We start from the raw sequence: 17,214 nt of genomic DNA, 5'->3' as shown, positions 1-17,214 counted from the left end.
ATAAGAGATGTGGGTGTCAGGGAGAAAAAATTATGGATTTGTAGGATATCGGAAGAAACAGGAATTATTCTCTAGAGGAATCGGTGCTGACTCTTCGCTGGCAAAGCACAACTTCACGAAACCCCCTGCTAATGCTGATCAACATACGGAGAGCAATAAAATACAAAGAATTCCCTTCAGAGGATTAGGCTCTCACACATAAATGCACTTACTCCATGCGCATATATTGTCTGCACTGTTTTTGCACAACATTGATACGGCAAGGCCCAACAACCCCCTCAAAATCAATCAAGCTGAACCAGAATTTAAACACTGATAAATATCAGTTGTATCCATGTACCTGTAACTGATTGCTTTCATCAAGAGTCATGAATTATTCCCAAGGAATACATTTTTTAAATGCTGAATTTGCACCCCCTAGATTGGATCTGCACCAAAATGTAATGGCTTCTTCCATGACCCATAAACACCTTACACTGAGTTTCCTGGTAATCTGCTCAGTAGTTTTTGTGAAGACTCGCTAATAAACAAACAGACAAAGCAACCAACAAACAAATAGAAAGGAGCAGATGTAATAAACCAACAATACTGTGTGTGTATGTGCCATAATCTGAACATTTTCAGCTTTATTTTAAGCTGGATGGACATTTCTTTTTCCCTTTGTTCAATTGTTTGGCAGGGTTTCCGTAATCCATTATATGACTGTGTAATCCTTTGATGTAAAAAAGACAAGATAAGAATCCTGAATCACAAGGCCTGGATTTGCAAAGGTCTCTTCCGGGCCGAGGGAGATTAGCTCTGTCTGTCTGCTTGCAACCGACTGACGACAAAGACATGAAGAGAAAGTAATGAAAGAGAAAAATCTAAAAAATGACAGAGGAAAGAAAGAAAGAGAGAGGGGAAAGAGAGAGAGAGACACACACACAAGGGGTTAGTGGATCTGGCACACTGACAGGCCAAACCATACACAGAGCAGTCTCCGCCTCTCTCTCCCGGCTGGGCCTATATTAACTCTCCATGGAGCTCCACCTCACAACCAGTGGCACATGGAATAGGACAACACACTCCTGAAGGCTTTGAGAACACATGCGCACGTACATGCACAAGTGCAGGGAGACTCTGGACTGTGTGCACTGACACTTCGCTCCACCTGTCCGCACCGTCAGACTTGCACTGTTGGATATAGTAGAGATTCTCCTGAATGGACTGCTGAACTCGGTATACTATGTTCCTCCGGGGGTCTCTGGAGAATTCCGGCCTCAGTAAGTGGCATGATTTCATTTTACGTACGAGGACGAGGGGATGTGAATCTGACGTGACAGTGATGCTGAGGACGTGTGTGGGCTTGAGACTGAGAATTGTATAAGGAGAGGAGGTGAAACATACAGAACACCTGTGTAAGTGAGTGTGTGTGTGTGTGTGAGTGTGTGTGTGTGTGTGTCTGAGAGAGAGAGGGTCATGACAGCACGTTCATAACTTCATTGGTGACCCAGGGGATGCAATGTACTCTCCTGGATTGAAACAGTGTTTGTTTTCTCCGGGACCACACAGTGTTTTATACAGTAACAGTAACACAGCAGTGTAAGTGTTGGTCCACAGTAGAATCTTGCTCATAAGTGTTTGGTTTAATATTTGATATCAGCTGTTTGTCTCATGGTGTGACAGACGGGGCCCTGCAGCAGACCCTAGTGGAAACGCATTGTTTGTAATTGTGTTTGACAGCAGGGTTATATTTGTTTTAAGCTGTCGTCTCTGAATCTAACTGTGAGCCTATTATCTCTATCTGGTTATTAATATAACAGATGGGGTGATCCACGGTGTGTGGCTTTACAGCGGAGGTGAAAGAGCACTCAGCAAGTGCCAATATGTTATCTACAAATCTAATATTTAACCATTGATGTGGCCTGTCATCAGCAAGTCTTATGAAAGAGAACAAGAGGTCAGCGAGAAGGAACATTCCTGCAAAGAGCGTGCCCTCCGGGATGAAATGAAAGTTTGTCTCCCTGAGTTTCTGATTTGTGGAGGATGCAGTGAATTTTGGCTGTGAGAGAGGTTGGCAGTGGATCCCCTCGGCTACAGCAGCAGGACACGGTGTTCGAATTGTCTAATCGGCTCGAGCTCGGGGGCCTCAGAGCAAAGATACAATCCGTCTGCAGCTATATACTTTCTTCCAGGAGCCCGGAGGATCAAAACAAATGCTTATTTATGGCATGAATAAGACATTCAAAACAAAAACATTGTATTTAAAGAACCGTTCATAATGTCTTTCCTATTAAAAACAACAAACAGCAAAAAATACATAAAAGCTTCCTTGAATGCTTCTCAAGAAATTAATTTCTCTTTCAAATCTAAGAGAGAGATCATATTAAGATATTCAACAACGTAGTGTTCTTGGGTTGATGCATGAGGGAAAATATCATTATAAACCACAAAATACACTGAAAATTAAAGTGAGGGCTTTACATGCATCCCAGAGTCTGTCTCCTCAGCTCAGGGGCCTCAGAGCAAAGATAAAATCAGTCTGCAGCTCTACTTTCTTCCAGGAGCCCAGAGGATCAAAACAAAGTCTTATTTTTAGCCTGAATAAGCCTTCAAAGCGTTCTCTGTGAATAGAACTCTGTGTTTGAAGAAACTCAGACAAGTTCTTTATTTTTAAAAACAATACAAACTTCATTGTCAACAAACAGAAAACAACCCATCAAAGCCTCTTTCAAATCTCACTACGAGAAGGATCCTAATAAGATATTGAATAACTTAATGTCTTTGGGTTGAGGCATGGGAATGAAAATATCATTATAAACCACGACATGAAGTGGAAGCAAGAATGTGAGGTGTGGGCTTCCCATGCGTCCCAGAGTCTGTCGCAACTGCTCCAGTCCGCATGCAGTGGCTCTCCATCGCAGAGCCCACCCCGGCCCGTGTGAGGAGGCATCTGCATTCTCGGGCACATGGCTCCTCACATGGTCTGCCCTGCGGATGCTGATGTAGACTGCTGCGGCTGTGATGCTGCTGCCCACCCGCCCCACATCCCACCGCACTGCATCCCACCGCACAGCCCTGCATCCATCCACAGCCTCCACACGTACCATCCGCATGTCTGAAGGAGGGATCCGAGCGGGGGAGTGAGATAATCAGTGCGTCCCCGCTGATCTTCTCTTGTTTTGAGGTGTTGTTGTTGTTGTTCCGGACGTGTTGGAGGACAGAGATGCGCCAGATGGAGTTTCTAAATCCTCGAGGCGCAGTGAACGACCCGTCAGAGGGATCCTTCCCACTGAATAATGCGATGCCGTGCGAGGCCATCGGACAACAACGCTAATACCGATTAAAGGCAAACGAATAGGAAATCCGGACAACAACGGGCTCTTTGCGGAGAGGACGCAAACACCACCCTCAGTATGTAAACATGCATGGGTGACAAATGCAGAGAAAAATAAGATCTATAGCCAAGAGTCTGAAAACTAAATCATGTATTGGTGATCACACAACCGAGATGGAGCAATAATAGTTGACATGTTGGAATTTTCTGGTTGTGAATTTGGGAAATAATTACTAGAGAAGAAATAAAAACCCTGAAATCTCCAAATCAGGGAAGACACACAATGTTTTCACTTTTAAAAAAATCTTTAATTTGAATGACTCATCTATTGCTCATAACAAAATACAAGTGACAGCTAAAATAATTATGTCATGTTTGTTCTTCCAGAAATAGGCCTATGTCTGCACACTGTCACTATACTTTAGGGTTTTGCAGTGTCTGCGCTGAGCTGTGTTTAAAATGTGCTGTGTCTGTACCCAGAGATGTTCATAACAATCCTGTTTACTGCAAACATCACTGGGATGATGTTATCGTGTTGTGCACGATCCTGTAAACACTTTACTTGCATTTTGAATCGACCGCGGTCACGTGATCCGCCGCTTCGAACCCCAGACACATCTTTTGAATGACTCCTGCTGCGTTCAAGTACCGCTCGATCATTTAAAAATCGTGTAAATCGTAACACCATCAAGCTCTGTGGTGCCATATGTCACCGATTGAACACATTACTGTGTTACGCAGGACTGTCAGAAACCCACATAGTTCATAGTAAGTCAGAATCGACTTTGTCTAAATAAATATAAAACGTTTTTATATAATATATATAATCAAAAAAACATCACTTCAGTTTCAATGTAATTGCTGTAAATAGACAAAGTACATTCTGATTGCTAGTGAATGAAACCTAGAGTACAAATGTATTTATCATTAATTTCCATTAAGTGTTTTTGCACTGCTGAATCTATTTTTCGACTGATCTGTTCGTATCCTCTCTAATGTGCCTTGACTCATGTTGTGTACTTATATGTCCCATGACTACTTAATATGTTTGACTACATATATGTTGAGGGTGTTACTTATATGTTGGGTGTGTTACTCATATGTTGGGTGTGTTACTTGGTGTGGTACGCATATGTTGAGTGTGTCACTCATATATTGAGCGTCTTACTCATGTGTTGAGCGTGTTACTCATATGTTGGATGTGTTACTCATATGTTAAGTGGGCTGCTCATATGTTGAGTGTGTTACTTGGTGTGTTACTTATATGTTGAGTATGTTACTTGGTGTGTTGTTCAGATGTTGAGTGTGTCACTTGCTGTGTTACTCATATGTTGAGTGTTACTCACATGTGGAGATAATTAATACGCTGATAATAATGCCTCAAAAGTGACCAATCTTAATCGAATTGTTTGTAGTGGTAATAATAATTTAAAAACCGTTTCAAGTTATTTATAATAATTATAATAATACTATTAATAGTAATCCAACAAAGACATATCAAACATGTTATTGATATGATAAGTGATTAATCATAGGTCGCTCGCAGTAAATTACAGCCGTCAGTGAAGGGCTCTCAGCGGAGTTTCCCGTGAAGGCAGCGCCGTGACGTCAGGTGCAGTGGTATCGGAGCCTAATGGCGATGAGGACCCGCAGAGCTCAGGCGGCGGAGCTCAGTCAAACCTGGACTGGGTTTGATTAAACACTCAAAGGAACCGATGCGAAGGACACGGACTGTAAGTCTCCTCTCACACGTCCATGTCTGTCTGTGTCGCGCGTCTCTCTGTGGACTAATGGTCGTTTTTCACCGCTTCTACCGACGTCGGCTTTGTGCCGCTAAGCGACCGGAGCCTGCACCACGTAGTCAGAAGCCTCCGCCAACAACCGCTCCTTTGTTCGCGTTGCCGCCCGCTTTCACCCCTTTACCGTGTTTTAGATTCATTAGATTCACCGCGGGCTGACGGGTTTGAGTCCCACGTACCCACTGGGGATGTACGTGTGTTTTCAGGGGACCGTGGGGCTGTGGTAAACGGAGGTAGACCGGGGTCTGTCAGCAGCGTGTCACGCCGCCGTTGTGCTTCCTTTCCGGGGCTTTTTTTTTTTTTCTTTCCGCCGGACACACGCGAGGCCACGAATAAGCGCAATGGAGTCAAACTGCGACCCACATCTGGTTTAGTGTTGAACTGTGTTGAGTAAAGAAGGATCATGGGTGTTAAATTAGCTGAGCCTCTGTGGATTATCTCTCAATTTAACGATACCCAGAAACCGGACTAGCAGGCGGCGAAACCCGGCGGGGGAGGGGTTCGTTTCCATTACCATTCCCTCCCGAGCCGGAAGGGAAGCTGGTTTCACTGGATGTATCCTGTTGTTAGCTGATGGACTTAAAACCATCACTGGAATATGTTTTCACACCCATCTGACGTCTGTTGTTTCACTCCCTCTTGTCTTTCAGGTTATACCGACGTAAAATGGAGGATAGCTTTGATTGTGACTGTGGCGAGCTGGAGCCACCCGATCATTGAGGGTGTGTAAACTGACTCTGAAGACTTAGAAGGCCAGACTCATTTCAGTTCTATAGATCAGGAGACTACACAGGAAGATCACACTCATAAGAATAGAGAAACTAATTTAGTGGAGGGAAATAAACGGTGCATTTAAGGCACATTTCACACCATGCTGCTCAGGACCAGTCATACACTGAATGTATTTGCACTGTGAGGATGCAACTACGAGCTTTTATAGTTTAACATAGTCTCGGTGCTTTTTTTAAAATTTTGCCTCAAAGTCCATTCCATTGCAGTTTAGAAACACTAGTCTACACAAGAAACTGCTCATTTAAAGATATCTACATATCTCCTTTTTATAATTTCTCCCCGTATTGAAGATGGAAGGAAAGTTTCACTACACTTTAGTGCCCCACATCTGACAGTGACGGCCAGATAGGGGTGGGGGGGGGGACTCGGCAGCCATCTGTACAAGGGTCGGTTAGCTAAGCCACTGAAGTAGCAGGGGAATTGTCCAATAAATTCCTGCGCTGGTGTTAAAGTTGGAACTTGAAGCAGGCCGGAGACCAAAAGGGTTAGTGATATCACACACTTGGTGTGTCAGCCCAAATAGTCATCATGGCAGAGAAGTTTGAGTCGCTGATGAACATCCACGGCTTTGACCTGGGCTCCCGCTACATGGACTTGAAGCCTCTGGGCTACGGGGGGAACGGCCTTGTGTTCTCTGCAGTCGACACGGACTGTGACAAGCGTGTGGCTGTGAAGAAGATTATCCTGACCGACCCCCAGAGTGTGAAGCATGCCCTGCGGGAAATCAAGATCATCAGACGCCTGGACCACGACAACATTGTCAAGGTAAATTGCGAGTGGTCGAGGGAAGATCAATGCGTTTCCTCATTTTCCATTTGAAAACTGACTTTCACTGCTGACCCTTCCCTGCTTTGTGTCACCAGGTGTTTGAGACACTGGGCCCCAATGGCCGCAGGCTTACGGAGGACGTGGTGTCCCTGACAGAGGTGAACTCCGTCTACATTGTGCAAGAGTACATGGAGACTGACCTGTGTCAGCTGCTGGAAAGGGGCCTTCTGTCGGAGGGCCACGCCAGGCTCTTCATGTACCAGCTTCTCAGAGGCCTTAAGTACATCCACTCTGCCAATGTGCTGCACCGTGACCTCAAGCCTGCCAACCTGTTCGTCAACACCGAAGACTTGGTACTGAAGATTGGGGACTTTGGGCTGGCCCGCATCATGGACCCCCATTACTCTCACAAGGTAGGATGTGCCTCTGGGTATCTGTTTAAACTAGCCTGTTGTGTTTTCATGGAAATTTGGAGTATGATTCTCAGGTGGTTTCACGTTTAACTTGGTTAAACCTGCACTCATTGAGTTTCTAAGAAGAGTGCTTTGATACAAGATGTTTCCGTTGCTTCATAATAACGCAGCGTTTCCCAGAATGACGCAGTTCCACAGTAGGAGCGTAAACAAGAACAGACGTGGTTCCTGGAGGCTGCGTCTCTGTTTCCCTTCTCAGGAGAAAAGAGTCTGTGGAAACCACAACCCTGGGATCTGACAGTGTGTACAATCGGATCTGGAAATGGGCTCCACTCCACGTCTAAATATACAAATGAGTGGGCTCGAGATAATGTGGTTTAACAAAGATGAGGATAATCCACATTCCCAGGTGTATTAAGGAAACAATAAATATTTAAAACGGACTGTGTGCCCAACCGAAATGGTTCAGTCTCGAGCTTTTTAACGATGATGTTGAGGCAGCAGAGCCTTTATGGAAACACTGGATTAAACGTTGACAATGTATTTATATACAAGCTTGCATACTTACTTCTATTCTAAATGCATTGAGGTTGTTAACCAATTTCAAGCACATAACTTGTAGTATTGTGACAACTAGGTCTACTTTGGTTGTTGCAAGACCTTTTCTTCGTTTCTCATCAAGTTCCAGCATTAAGTAAACCTGGGCCTTAAAAGCCAGATCTTAACACAACATGTGGCGTTTATCGTAGTATGAGAGAAGTGTGGATAACGTTGTCTAATTGTAGCCAGGTGGCAAGCCCTCAGTAACAGGATGAGCAAATTCCCCTCAAAGGCCATATGGTTGTGTGATGTGGGGAATCTAGGTCTAGGTCTCACTCACTCTCTCGCTCAGTCAGATGCTTACACGTGTCTTGGATTAGTCATCGGTGGGTCTGAAGTGGCTCACGTGATGTGATCCCTCTGGCTGGCACAGCCTCATTCATATCCCCTACACAGACAGAATCCTGCCACGTCTTACATCACTCTGAGACAGACTTATGCACACTTGTTTACCAGAACTGCTCATTTCTACATCACCACCACAAGCAGGCTCGTCACATTCTCTGCTCTGACTTGTATGTCATCATATTAGTCACATCTTAGGGGAAGACAATAGGTCTCTGCAATAAGAGATGGAAAACAAGGGAAGAAGTGAGTGTCTCACACATTTTGGTCCATGTAGCCACTCACCCATAGTTATTGCGTTCCTCCCTTGAGTCATTGTTTGCCATGTGGGCTACTTTCCCTCCAATAAGCACTTTTTCTTGATTTGTAAATATGCTGGCAAGTGGGTATTGAAAAGCTGCTTTACCGTGGTCAGCTATCTCATGTTCGACTATTGTCTGCTGACGTGCTGCAGCAGACTAGTGCTGCCTGAGGGTTTTGTCAAGGATACAAACACTGTAGTCAGACTGAATTCAACAGGCTCTGACCCTCCTTTCCTTTCCAACCAGCATTGTTGTGTTTTATCTGTCTCTACTGTGATAACAATAGGGATGTGTGTGTGTGTGGGGGGGCACACTGAGATCTCTGCCAACCACTTTTCTCATGGCACTCACATTCATTTGATTATGTGTGTGTGTGTGTGTAGGCTTCAGTGTGTCTCCAACCAAATGAGGCTTGTTTAGAAAGTCCTTGCATGACACTGTGGCATCCAGTGAAGTGTGTAGGCATAAAAAAACAGTTGGTTTCAGTGTTGGTTTGGATAAAATCACTGGGGGCAAATCTCTCATAACCACCCTCTACTTGCAGGAGCAGCTGAGTGGAATGAGTGCGTGTTATTTGAATAACGTTGTTTCTAAATAAAGGGGCGCTCTTTGCCAGTGAACCTGAGTTTCTGGCGTGGCATCAGCGGTGTAGGCACAAGGGCATTGATCCCACCTCTTCCCCCTAAAATCCCAACTTTTTATATTACGGGGCATTAAAAACAGAACTCTTTGTGATTCCCTACAAGCTTTGATTAGTCCTGCATGGCTTCGTTTTAAGGGCCAGCCCTCATGGTGGCCCAGGATCAAGAATGACAGGAATTCACGTGCACTCTAGCTTCCCCAGCCCCGATTCACCTCCCTTTCCCAGCCAGTTCTTTGTCTTGTTGTGGGAGCCTTGCCAGGAGCCTTATTTGAAGGATAACATTTACAGAATATTGTGGGTATAGCACTCCAGTATTTAGCTTTAGCATTGGTGGTTCCTAGGCAAGCTGTTTTTAGTTATAAATTAGGGCGGCTGAGGCTGTAAACTACTCCAGGATAGTGTCGCACGTATAATGTGCGTCTTCACTAAGTAGTGTTGCATCTGCTTGGATTAGTTTTCACATCAGGTCACATCTGATAGTCAAATGATTTACTACTTACCAGATATAGGGTTAAGATCTAACTCTAGACCTTAAGCCAAAGTTGACGGGGACATACCTGATAACTTGTGGATGTTAAACGGTCAGTTTGCCTGCTACTCTAAGTTAGAATAGTTTAACTAATAAGAACTTTGAGATCCTACAGTCAAGAGTCTTCATATTTGCTTGTGGCTGTGTAGACTTCAGTCATTTGCGATGCTAAAGTTTTCAGGAATGTTATAGGGTTCATAGAGGTCCTTTGTGCTACATACGTATCCTGCACAAACCACAACTGTAGGAGCACACACATTCACACGCACACACATACATATTTGACCCAATTATTCAGTCAGCAACTGGCCTGTCTGGCACCAGTCTTCACAGGATCCAACCAGAGAGAGGCTGTTGAGTCAACATGATGAAATTCAGGGAGTTGGTATCACTCTTTATTTTTGTTTCAAGCCTGAAAAGATGGTTCTGCTTTTAAGAACCAGAAGTAGCTGCAATTAATGGAGATATCACGCATGTGCTGCTAATAGATGCACTGTATGAATGTCTGTGTGAATGGCAAACCGTAATGTAAAGTGTATTGAGTGGTCGTCAAGACTTGAAAAGCATTATATTAATACAAACCATTCACATTAACCGGATTAAAATAGTTTATCTGCTAATAAGGTCCATATGTCCAATGTCTTGTGATACCAGAGTGAGGCTCCACATGTCTCTTTTTAGAGTGTCATGTTTCCTGTAAAATGATTTCATGAATTTGTGGGTGGTTATGGAAATTTATCATTGTCGTTTTCCGGCCCACCTTCTGTGAGGCAGCACAGCTCTCACTCACTCAACACCAGCTACCTTTACTCACACCTGGACCGACATGCGAAAGGTTGCTGTGACTAAACCTGATGCACTGTGGGAGCCTGGTATGACTCATCAAATGTCAGCCTGATCTAACCTAGATCAGGTTCGCCAACTGTTGCCTCAGGCATCGAGATGGCTGATGATTTAATGTCTGTCTCTGTCTTTGTGATATTTGACCCACTTTGAAAACCAGTTAAAGCAGGGGTTTTCAACTGGTTTTGTCCCAGGTACCACCATTCTGACTAGAAACTAATCAGCGGCCCACTGATGTGCGTGCGTGCGTGTGTGTGGATAGAAGGAATCTTTAACATTTGGTTTTCTATGTTGGTTTTATTTAAAAACCTCAAACAAATCCACAAAAATGTGTAAAAAACGGTTGATTTTCAGTGCTTAAGAATTGTAAACAAAATTTAAATGCGGTTTGTAGTTGTACTGCATCTCAGAACCATATGTACATCAATATATAACGTTCATGACTTAAATGTACAGACATGTAGCTGACATGTTGAGAGAGCGTTAAAGTAACGGTGATCAATAACAATCAACATAAACGGGCTACAACTGAATAGGGAAGATGACAAAGTAATGCAGAATATGTAAATAATTATAATCATAAAATATCACAAACAATTGAGGCCTACTTAAGTTTAACCTCATGATCACCAGCAGCACATCCCACCTACTGCGTGAGTAGTACTTCTGTGTGTGCGTGTCTAGAGCGCTCCTAAGAAATTGTTTCTCAACCAGCGAACGTGGTAAAGTTGACTGTTATTGCAATTAATTGTTTTGGCTATTATGACATTTGATTTTTCTTATTACAAGGCATTTGTTTTTCGCTCTTTTGTTTTATTTAATATTTTCATTATTGATTCTGCCCCTTTGGGCCTTCTTTTTGGGAAAATAAAAATTCCCATCATACAAACTACATCTCCAAGACATCCTGAGAGTTTTTCTACCTAGCTCAACCGCTCTTCTACATCTACCTTTAACACACATGCACAGGGTGAAACTACTGGCAGTTTCTAGCCCCACGCCGGTTTCAAGGTTCCCCTCATCACCTTTATATTATTTTAGACATATTTTTCACGATATTCGAGAGTAATCTGGAAATGTCTTGAAATATCAAAGCAAATTTCGCGGACCCCCTGCAATGCCATCGCGGATCACCAGGGGGCCGCGGACCCCTGGTTGAAAACCCCTGAGTTAAAGGAAAAAGCCGGCTGAAAATGCACTTTGTCCAGAGCTTCTAGATGAACTCTAATCTGCTTCTTTTAGTTCAGAGTCCAGTCTGCACTTGTCCTTATGCAGCGACCCCGACCTCCTAAAGCAGACATAATCACATCTCTGTTGCAATACTCTGCAAAGCTGGTTGCACGAATTTCTCCACCACAATCCCATAAATCAAACTATTTACAAGCCATCTCTGAGAGTGGGTGCTAGACAGCCCAGCAGGTTGTAGCCAGGAGTTTTGGTTTCCCCTTTGTATGATGCAACCATCTTACTGCCCTCGTCCTCTGTGCAAGTTTCCCGATGAAACTCTCTGCTGGACCCATACAACGGATACCCTGGTTACCTGAAGGATGTAGTTGTGTCCGCAGTCTATATGGCATGTCATTTATAGACCTATCAAAACAAGGGCATGCAGAGCAATGACACACTGCAGGATAGTGTGACATCAAGTATTTGTAGCTAAATTAGGGCCGAAACAGGAGCCTGGCTCAGTGGTGAGAAGACCATTTTGGTCTCACTACAAACTACCAGTGCATAAAAGACCAAGGCAGGGAGAGTGTTGTTTTACCACCTACCCTCCCCCAGTGTCCCAGTGTGTACACATGCACGCCCCCCCCCCCCCTCCCCCCACACACGCACACACACTCCCACAGGTCAGTTCTCTTTGTGTTCAGTGTCCTCTGTCCCTGTGAATAGTCGAGCACTGTTTGAAAGCGGAGTGCAAATTGGTGTCATTGGTGTGTCAGTGTGTGGTAGTAGGGGATTATCCTGCTCTCTCAGACTGCTGACAAGGCCTACACGTGTCTGGTCTCCCCCCCTTTCATCAGTTTTTTTTTGTCTCCGGCGTCTTTGCCATCTCGTTGTGTTGTGCACGTGACCAGCACAGCCTGGGTTCATCAAGGTGACGGCACAGTAGGTGGGAAGTTATGCACCCACCGGCAGGCATTGTTTGCTGTGTGACTCGTGTTAGCAGCAGTGTTGGGTTGCAAACGTGAAGGCACATAAAGTCATGTTTAGCACTTGCCTATTACTGAGGAAACCAGTGAAGGTCAGGGCCTCTTTAGTGGGAATGAACCAAACATGATGACACAATAGTTAATCCGTTTTTGGACAATTGTGGCTTAAGGTCATTCTTTCTTTAACCAGAGTAACACTCACCGTGTCTCGTCTCCTTTTACCACAGGGTCATCTCTCTGAAGGTCTGGTCACCAAGTGGTACAGATCTCCTCGCCTGCTGCTCTCTCCAAACAACTACACCAAAGCCATCGACATGTGGGCGGCTGGCTGCATATTTGCTGAGATGCTCACAGGGAAAACCCTCTTTGCAGGTAAATGGTGATTATTTTTCCTGTGCCTGCCTCATGATCAAACATACAGGCAAGCAGTGTTCATAGCAAAGAAGTTGACTGACTTGTCTGACGAGCCCGATGTTGCTACTCTGAGTCATTGTGTCTTTGCGTCAGAACAGACAGGAGAATCAGCCTTTGCTGTCCTTTATTACTTTCATTTGCAAATCCAGCTGGTGGAGACAGACTGTTCTTGTTTGTTGAATCTGCCCTGAGCTGAACACAGGGCAAATAACATCTCTGCTCTCATGATCTGCCACACTTAGCTTGGCTCAAATCTAACTAACTCAGTCATGCACAAGCTGGATGTTGTTTCATTCTGTTAGTAAGACAGTGCTTCATGGTTTTTGTTGCAGGAGCCCACGAACTTGAGCAGATGCAGCTGATCCTGGAGTCCATCCCTGTGCTGCGGGAGGAAGACCGGCAGGAGCTCCACAGTGTCATCCCCGTGTTCATCCGCAGCGACATGTCCAACCCTCACAAGCCACTGGCCAAGCTGCTGCCTGACGTCAGTCCACAGGGTGAGTTCCGCTTATTTATTTATTCAGGGACACTCGCATACCAATGAAGTATTTCTGAACGTCTGTCAAATATCACATCTCGTGTTTTTCAGTTATCTCATTCTCCTCCCTCTCTTCTCTCGGCAGCCCTCGATTTCCTGGAGAAAATCCTGACCTTTAACCCTATGGATCGTCTGACTGCGGAGGAGGCCCTTGCACACCCTTATATGGTCGACTACTCCTTCCCCCTGGATGAACCTGTATCTCTGCACCCGTTCCACATTGAGGATGAAGTAGATGATATCCTGCTCATGGACCAGAGCCACAGCCACACCTGGGACAGGTATGTCTGCTCACTTTCCCTCTACTGCTCTCTGTTTCCACTTTTTAGACTCAAAGTTTTATCTTTTTCATTTGTGTAAAATATTACGCTCTACTAAGCAGTAACCATATGGACACACAGGCCACCTGACCAGTAAAAGTTTTTTCTCTTTCTTTTATGACTTTAATGGATGGTTTGCCTAGGTAGATCCTGTACTGGAGCCTTTTTGAGTTTGTGTAATAAAGAGTCTCTTTCTTACTCACTCATCAGGTATCATGAGAGCCAGCTGTCAGAGGCTGACTGGCACTTGCACAGCACCCATGACCCAGAAGAAGTTCAGGTCGACCCCAGGGCCCTCTCTGATGTAACAGATGAAGAGGAGGTCCAGGTGTGTTTTGGACTTTGAAAAAAATCGTCTCTATACACGTGCCAAAAAAAAATAGTTTGTCCTCTATTTCCCACAACATTTAAATATATATTTTTTTTTTAAATGGGCTGTTGTATCTTTGCAGGTTGATCCTCGTAAATATGCGGATGGAGATCGGGAGAAGTTCCTGGATGAGCCGTCCTACGACTACTCCAGTGCGTTCCCGCCAGAGAGATCCTGGCAGGACGACCACCACGAGAACAAATACTGTGACTTGCAGTGTAGCCACACCTGTAACTACAAGGCGGTGTCCCCCTCCTACCTGGATAACCTGATCTGGAGGGACAGTGAAGTCAACCACTACTATGAGCCCAAACTCATCATCGACCTCTCCAACTGGAAAGAGCAGCAGAGCAAGGAGAAGGCGGACCGTAAGGCTAGGAGCAAGTGCGAGAAGAACGGGTTGGTTAAGGCCCAGATCGCACTGCAGGAGGCCGAGAAGACCCAGAGTCCGGTGGAGAAGGACAGTGAGCAGGAGAAACACCAGACGGATAAACCTCAAAGCCAGCAGAACCAAGGCTTTGACTTTGACTCCTTTATTGCCAGCACCATCAAACTGAGCCTGCAGCCCGAGCCCTGTCAGGAGGTGGCCCTGCTCAGTGAAGTGGGTCTACTGAACGAGCTCAACACTTCCGTCTCTCTGCTGGAGGCCCCCCGCTCAGGCTCCATGTCCAAGTCCATAAGTCAGGAGAAGGAGGAGAAGTGCCTGGTAAACCTGGCCCAGTTGGGAGGAGGAGGTTCAGGAGTAGTCTGCGGGGACGGACCCAGGCCTTCTCAACCCTGGGAGAGCTTCGGGTCTGGGGAGAGGGTGCAGGAGAACGGCTGTTTGATCGATGAAGCGTGCTGGGACATTCGAAATGAGGACCACTTCCAGAAGGAGAGCACTTACACCAGCTACCTGGACCGCTTGTTCAGCCGGAAGGAAGAGGTGGTCGGTGACACTGTGGCCGGCCCAGAGACGGAGCCCTCGGAGGGGAGAGACCTGGACGAGAGCTTCCTCGGCAGGAGCACAGAGATAGTGTTTAACATGCAGCTGGACTCTCTGGCCCTGCCCGGCTTTGACGGCACCGATGACTTGCCTCTGAAATCCATCCAGGCGTCCCTCACCCCCTGCGCTGTCAAATGCTCCCCACAGATTGCCCACAAAACGTACAGCAGCATCTTTAAGCATCTTAATTAAAGAAATATATCCTTCCTCACAGTGCAAAATCTAGACCGTTTTGTTCTTATGTTTTTTAATAATATGGTATATTATTGTACTTGAATCATTTCATACCTTTTTTTAATTATGGTTACTTTTTAATAATTTTTAGTTCTTTTTTTCTTTTTTCTTTTTTTTTTTTTTTTAAGAGTTGAGGGGTGATTTATTATATTTAAAGAGTTTCTGGTCATCACTCTGAGCCTTGACCACCAGGCCTTCATGGGTTAACGTCCACACCCTCATTGCTAAACTGGCAAGTCACTAGCACACTCAAGTACTGTAGATGAACAGAGCAGGAGAGAAGTCAAGTAGAAGGAGGGAGGAGAGGATTTAAGAAACGAGGTTCGGATGTAACACAAAGAAGGATGCTAGACGTTAACGTTGCTGTAGGCTTTTCAAGTGCTTTCAAACAACCTCTCCTGGAATTGGACTCGCACGGGGGGGAAAGGTGGATGAGGTGTCTTTCTTTTTTTCTATTTCACTTTTGACTTTATACCATTTCCCCCAAAGAAAAGCTTCCTTATTAAATCCTTTCATACTGTAAATCTGACACATGATGCCAGCAGCAACCATTATCGTAGGCGTTAATGTAAATGTGTTATCTACCTCAAGGTAACAGCCGCGAGAGACACTCGAAGCCGCACTAGTGCTTTACACACATGACCATCCTCATGCCATGAAATGAAGTGGTCGCGTAGATGAAATCTGTCTCACTTAAGCATTTAACATAGTGAGGTGTTTCAGTAATCATTATTTATTTCTAGCAGATGTGCGATATTTATTTTATCAAAAAAGACGTGTTGTTTCAATGTGATTATTGGAGATTGAAGAGTTGGACAGACTTCCATTTTCATTTCGGCACTATATGGGCGTGCAAGTGTTCCTTTCTGTTTTATGGTAGGATGCAAATTCATCTTTGGTTCTAAAAAGAGGTCGAGGCTTTCTGTTTTCCATCAATTTTGTCCCAATGGAAATCATTCTATCTGTTCATTATTTGTTTTATTTAAAGGTGCGTTCTGTTTTAGTGGAAAAACTGCTTTATGGTTTCAAGAAGCGCCTAAAAGTCTTAATTTTTTTATCTCAATGTAATGTAAAAAAAAATGCGTGCATGGAAGCAAGAGAAAGGTACATTAAAAGTAAAGTTAATGGTGAGTATAATGTACATCAGTTTTAATTGTACGTTTTTTGTTAAATTTCTATGTACTTTTTCCAGGCAAGCATGATGAATTAGGTTAAGGTGTAGCATGTAGGACACTTATGGACTTTTTTTTGTAATCATTGGTTCCCCTGTTCTACAAAATATCTCAAAATAAAAATTACTGGCAAAGAGTCAAGAGTGCTTCTCTCTGTTACTGGTCAGTGATGACCTCATCCCTGAGCTAACTCGTGTTTTAGGAACTTACATTTAGACGACGGTGCCTTTTCTCCGACAAGGATCTTGTGGTTGTGCTGACGGAGATGTTGCTACCTCTACACTCACTGTTAATGTCTAAACAGGCAGACTAAATTACACAGAGCTGGGGACACGAGCTTTGACTCACCATCTAAATGTAGGCCTGGCTCAGTCGCAACACCACATTTCAGAGCTGTTTACGGGGGACACAGATTCCCACCTGGGTTAAAGCTGCTACAAGCAGAATTTACTTTAGAAAAATGCACATTTCTCAGATTGTGCCATAAGATTTTTTTGCTTTTTCTGCAACAGTGACGCATTTCCCTGTCAGCAGATAATGCATAACGCAAGACGCCGTTTCCAAGCTTCTCACCGTGTTAACTTGGTTGAGACAGAACCGGTGACAACATCTTATTGTCGAAATAACGGTTTCCTGTAGGTTGTGATGACATTGTGGAGGGAGGAGCCACATCTTCAC

General features: G+C 44.6%; 1 protein-coding gene across 2 annotated transcripts; it reads left to right on the top strand.

Annotated features, from left to right (window-relative positions):
• The first annotated feature begins 1,035 nt into the window (after positions 1–1,035).
• mapk6 (mitogen-activated protein kinase 6) lies at positions 1,036–16,672 on the top strand. Of its 2 annotated transcripts, none has more exons than XM_053419808.1 (8): positions 1,036–1,262; positions 5,766–6,672; positions 6,771–7,088; positions 12,731–12,875; positions 13,250–13,414; positions 13,541–13,736; positions 13,986–14,103; positions 14,228–16,672. In XM_053419808.1, the coding sequence occupies exons 2-8, from the start codon at positions 6,436–6,438 to the stop codon at positions 15,320–15,322; spliced, it is 2,274 nt and encodes a 757-aa protein (XP_053275783.1). In that variant the 5' UTR covers positions 1,036–1,262; positions 5,766–6,435; the 3' UTR covers positions 15,323–16,672. The 2 variants fall into 2 exon arrangements, with proteins under 2 accessions (XP_053275783.1, XP_053275781.1); XM_053419806.1 differs by lacking the exon at positions 1,036–1,262 and adding an exon at positions 3,098–5,049.
• Positions 16,673–17,214: the final 542 nt, after the last annotated feature.

This window comes from Pleuronectes platessa, chromosome 1, assembly GCF_947347685.1.
Source record: "Pleuronectes platessa chromosome 1, fPlePla1.1, whole genome shotgun sequence".
In the NCBI taxonomy this organism is placed as follows: Eukaryota; Metazoa; Chordata; class Actinopteri; order Pleuronectiformes; family Pleuronectidae; genus Pleuronectes; species Pleuronectes platessa.
The sequence above is the reverse complement of the archived record's forward strand: the minus strand, read 5'-3'. Positions and strand labels throughout refer to the sequence as shown.

Excerpts from the sequence above, each read along its gene's own strand:
- mapk6 (XM_053419808.1), top strand. The coding sequence starts at position 6,436 with ATGGCAGAGAAGTTTGAGTCGCTGATGAACATCCACGGCTTTGACCTG. Across the intron at positions 12,876-13,249 it reads AGGGAAAACCCTCTTTGCAG|GAGCCCACGAACTTGAGCAG; the intron begins GTAAATGGTGAT and ends TTTTTGTTGCAG. Across the intron at positions 14,104-14,227 it reads CAGATGAAGAGGAGGTCCAG|GTTGATCCTCGTAAATATGC; the intron begins GTGTGTTTTGGA and ends GTATCTTTGCAG.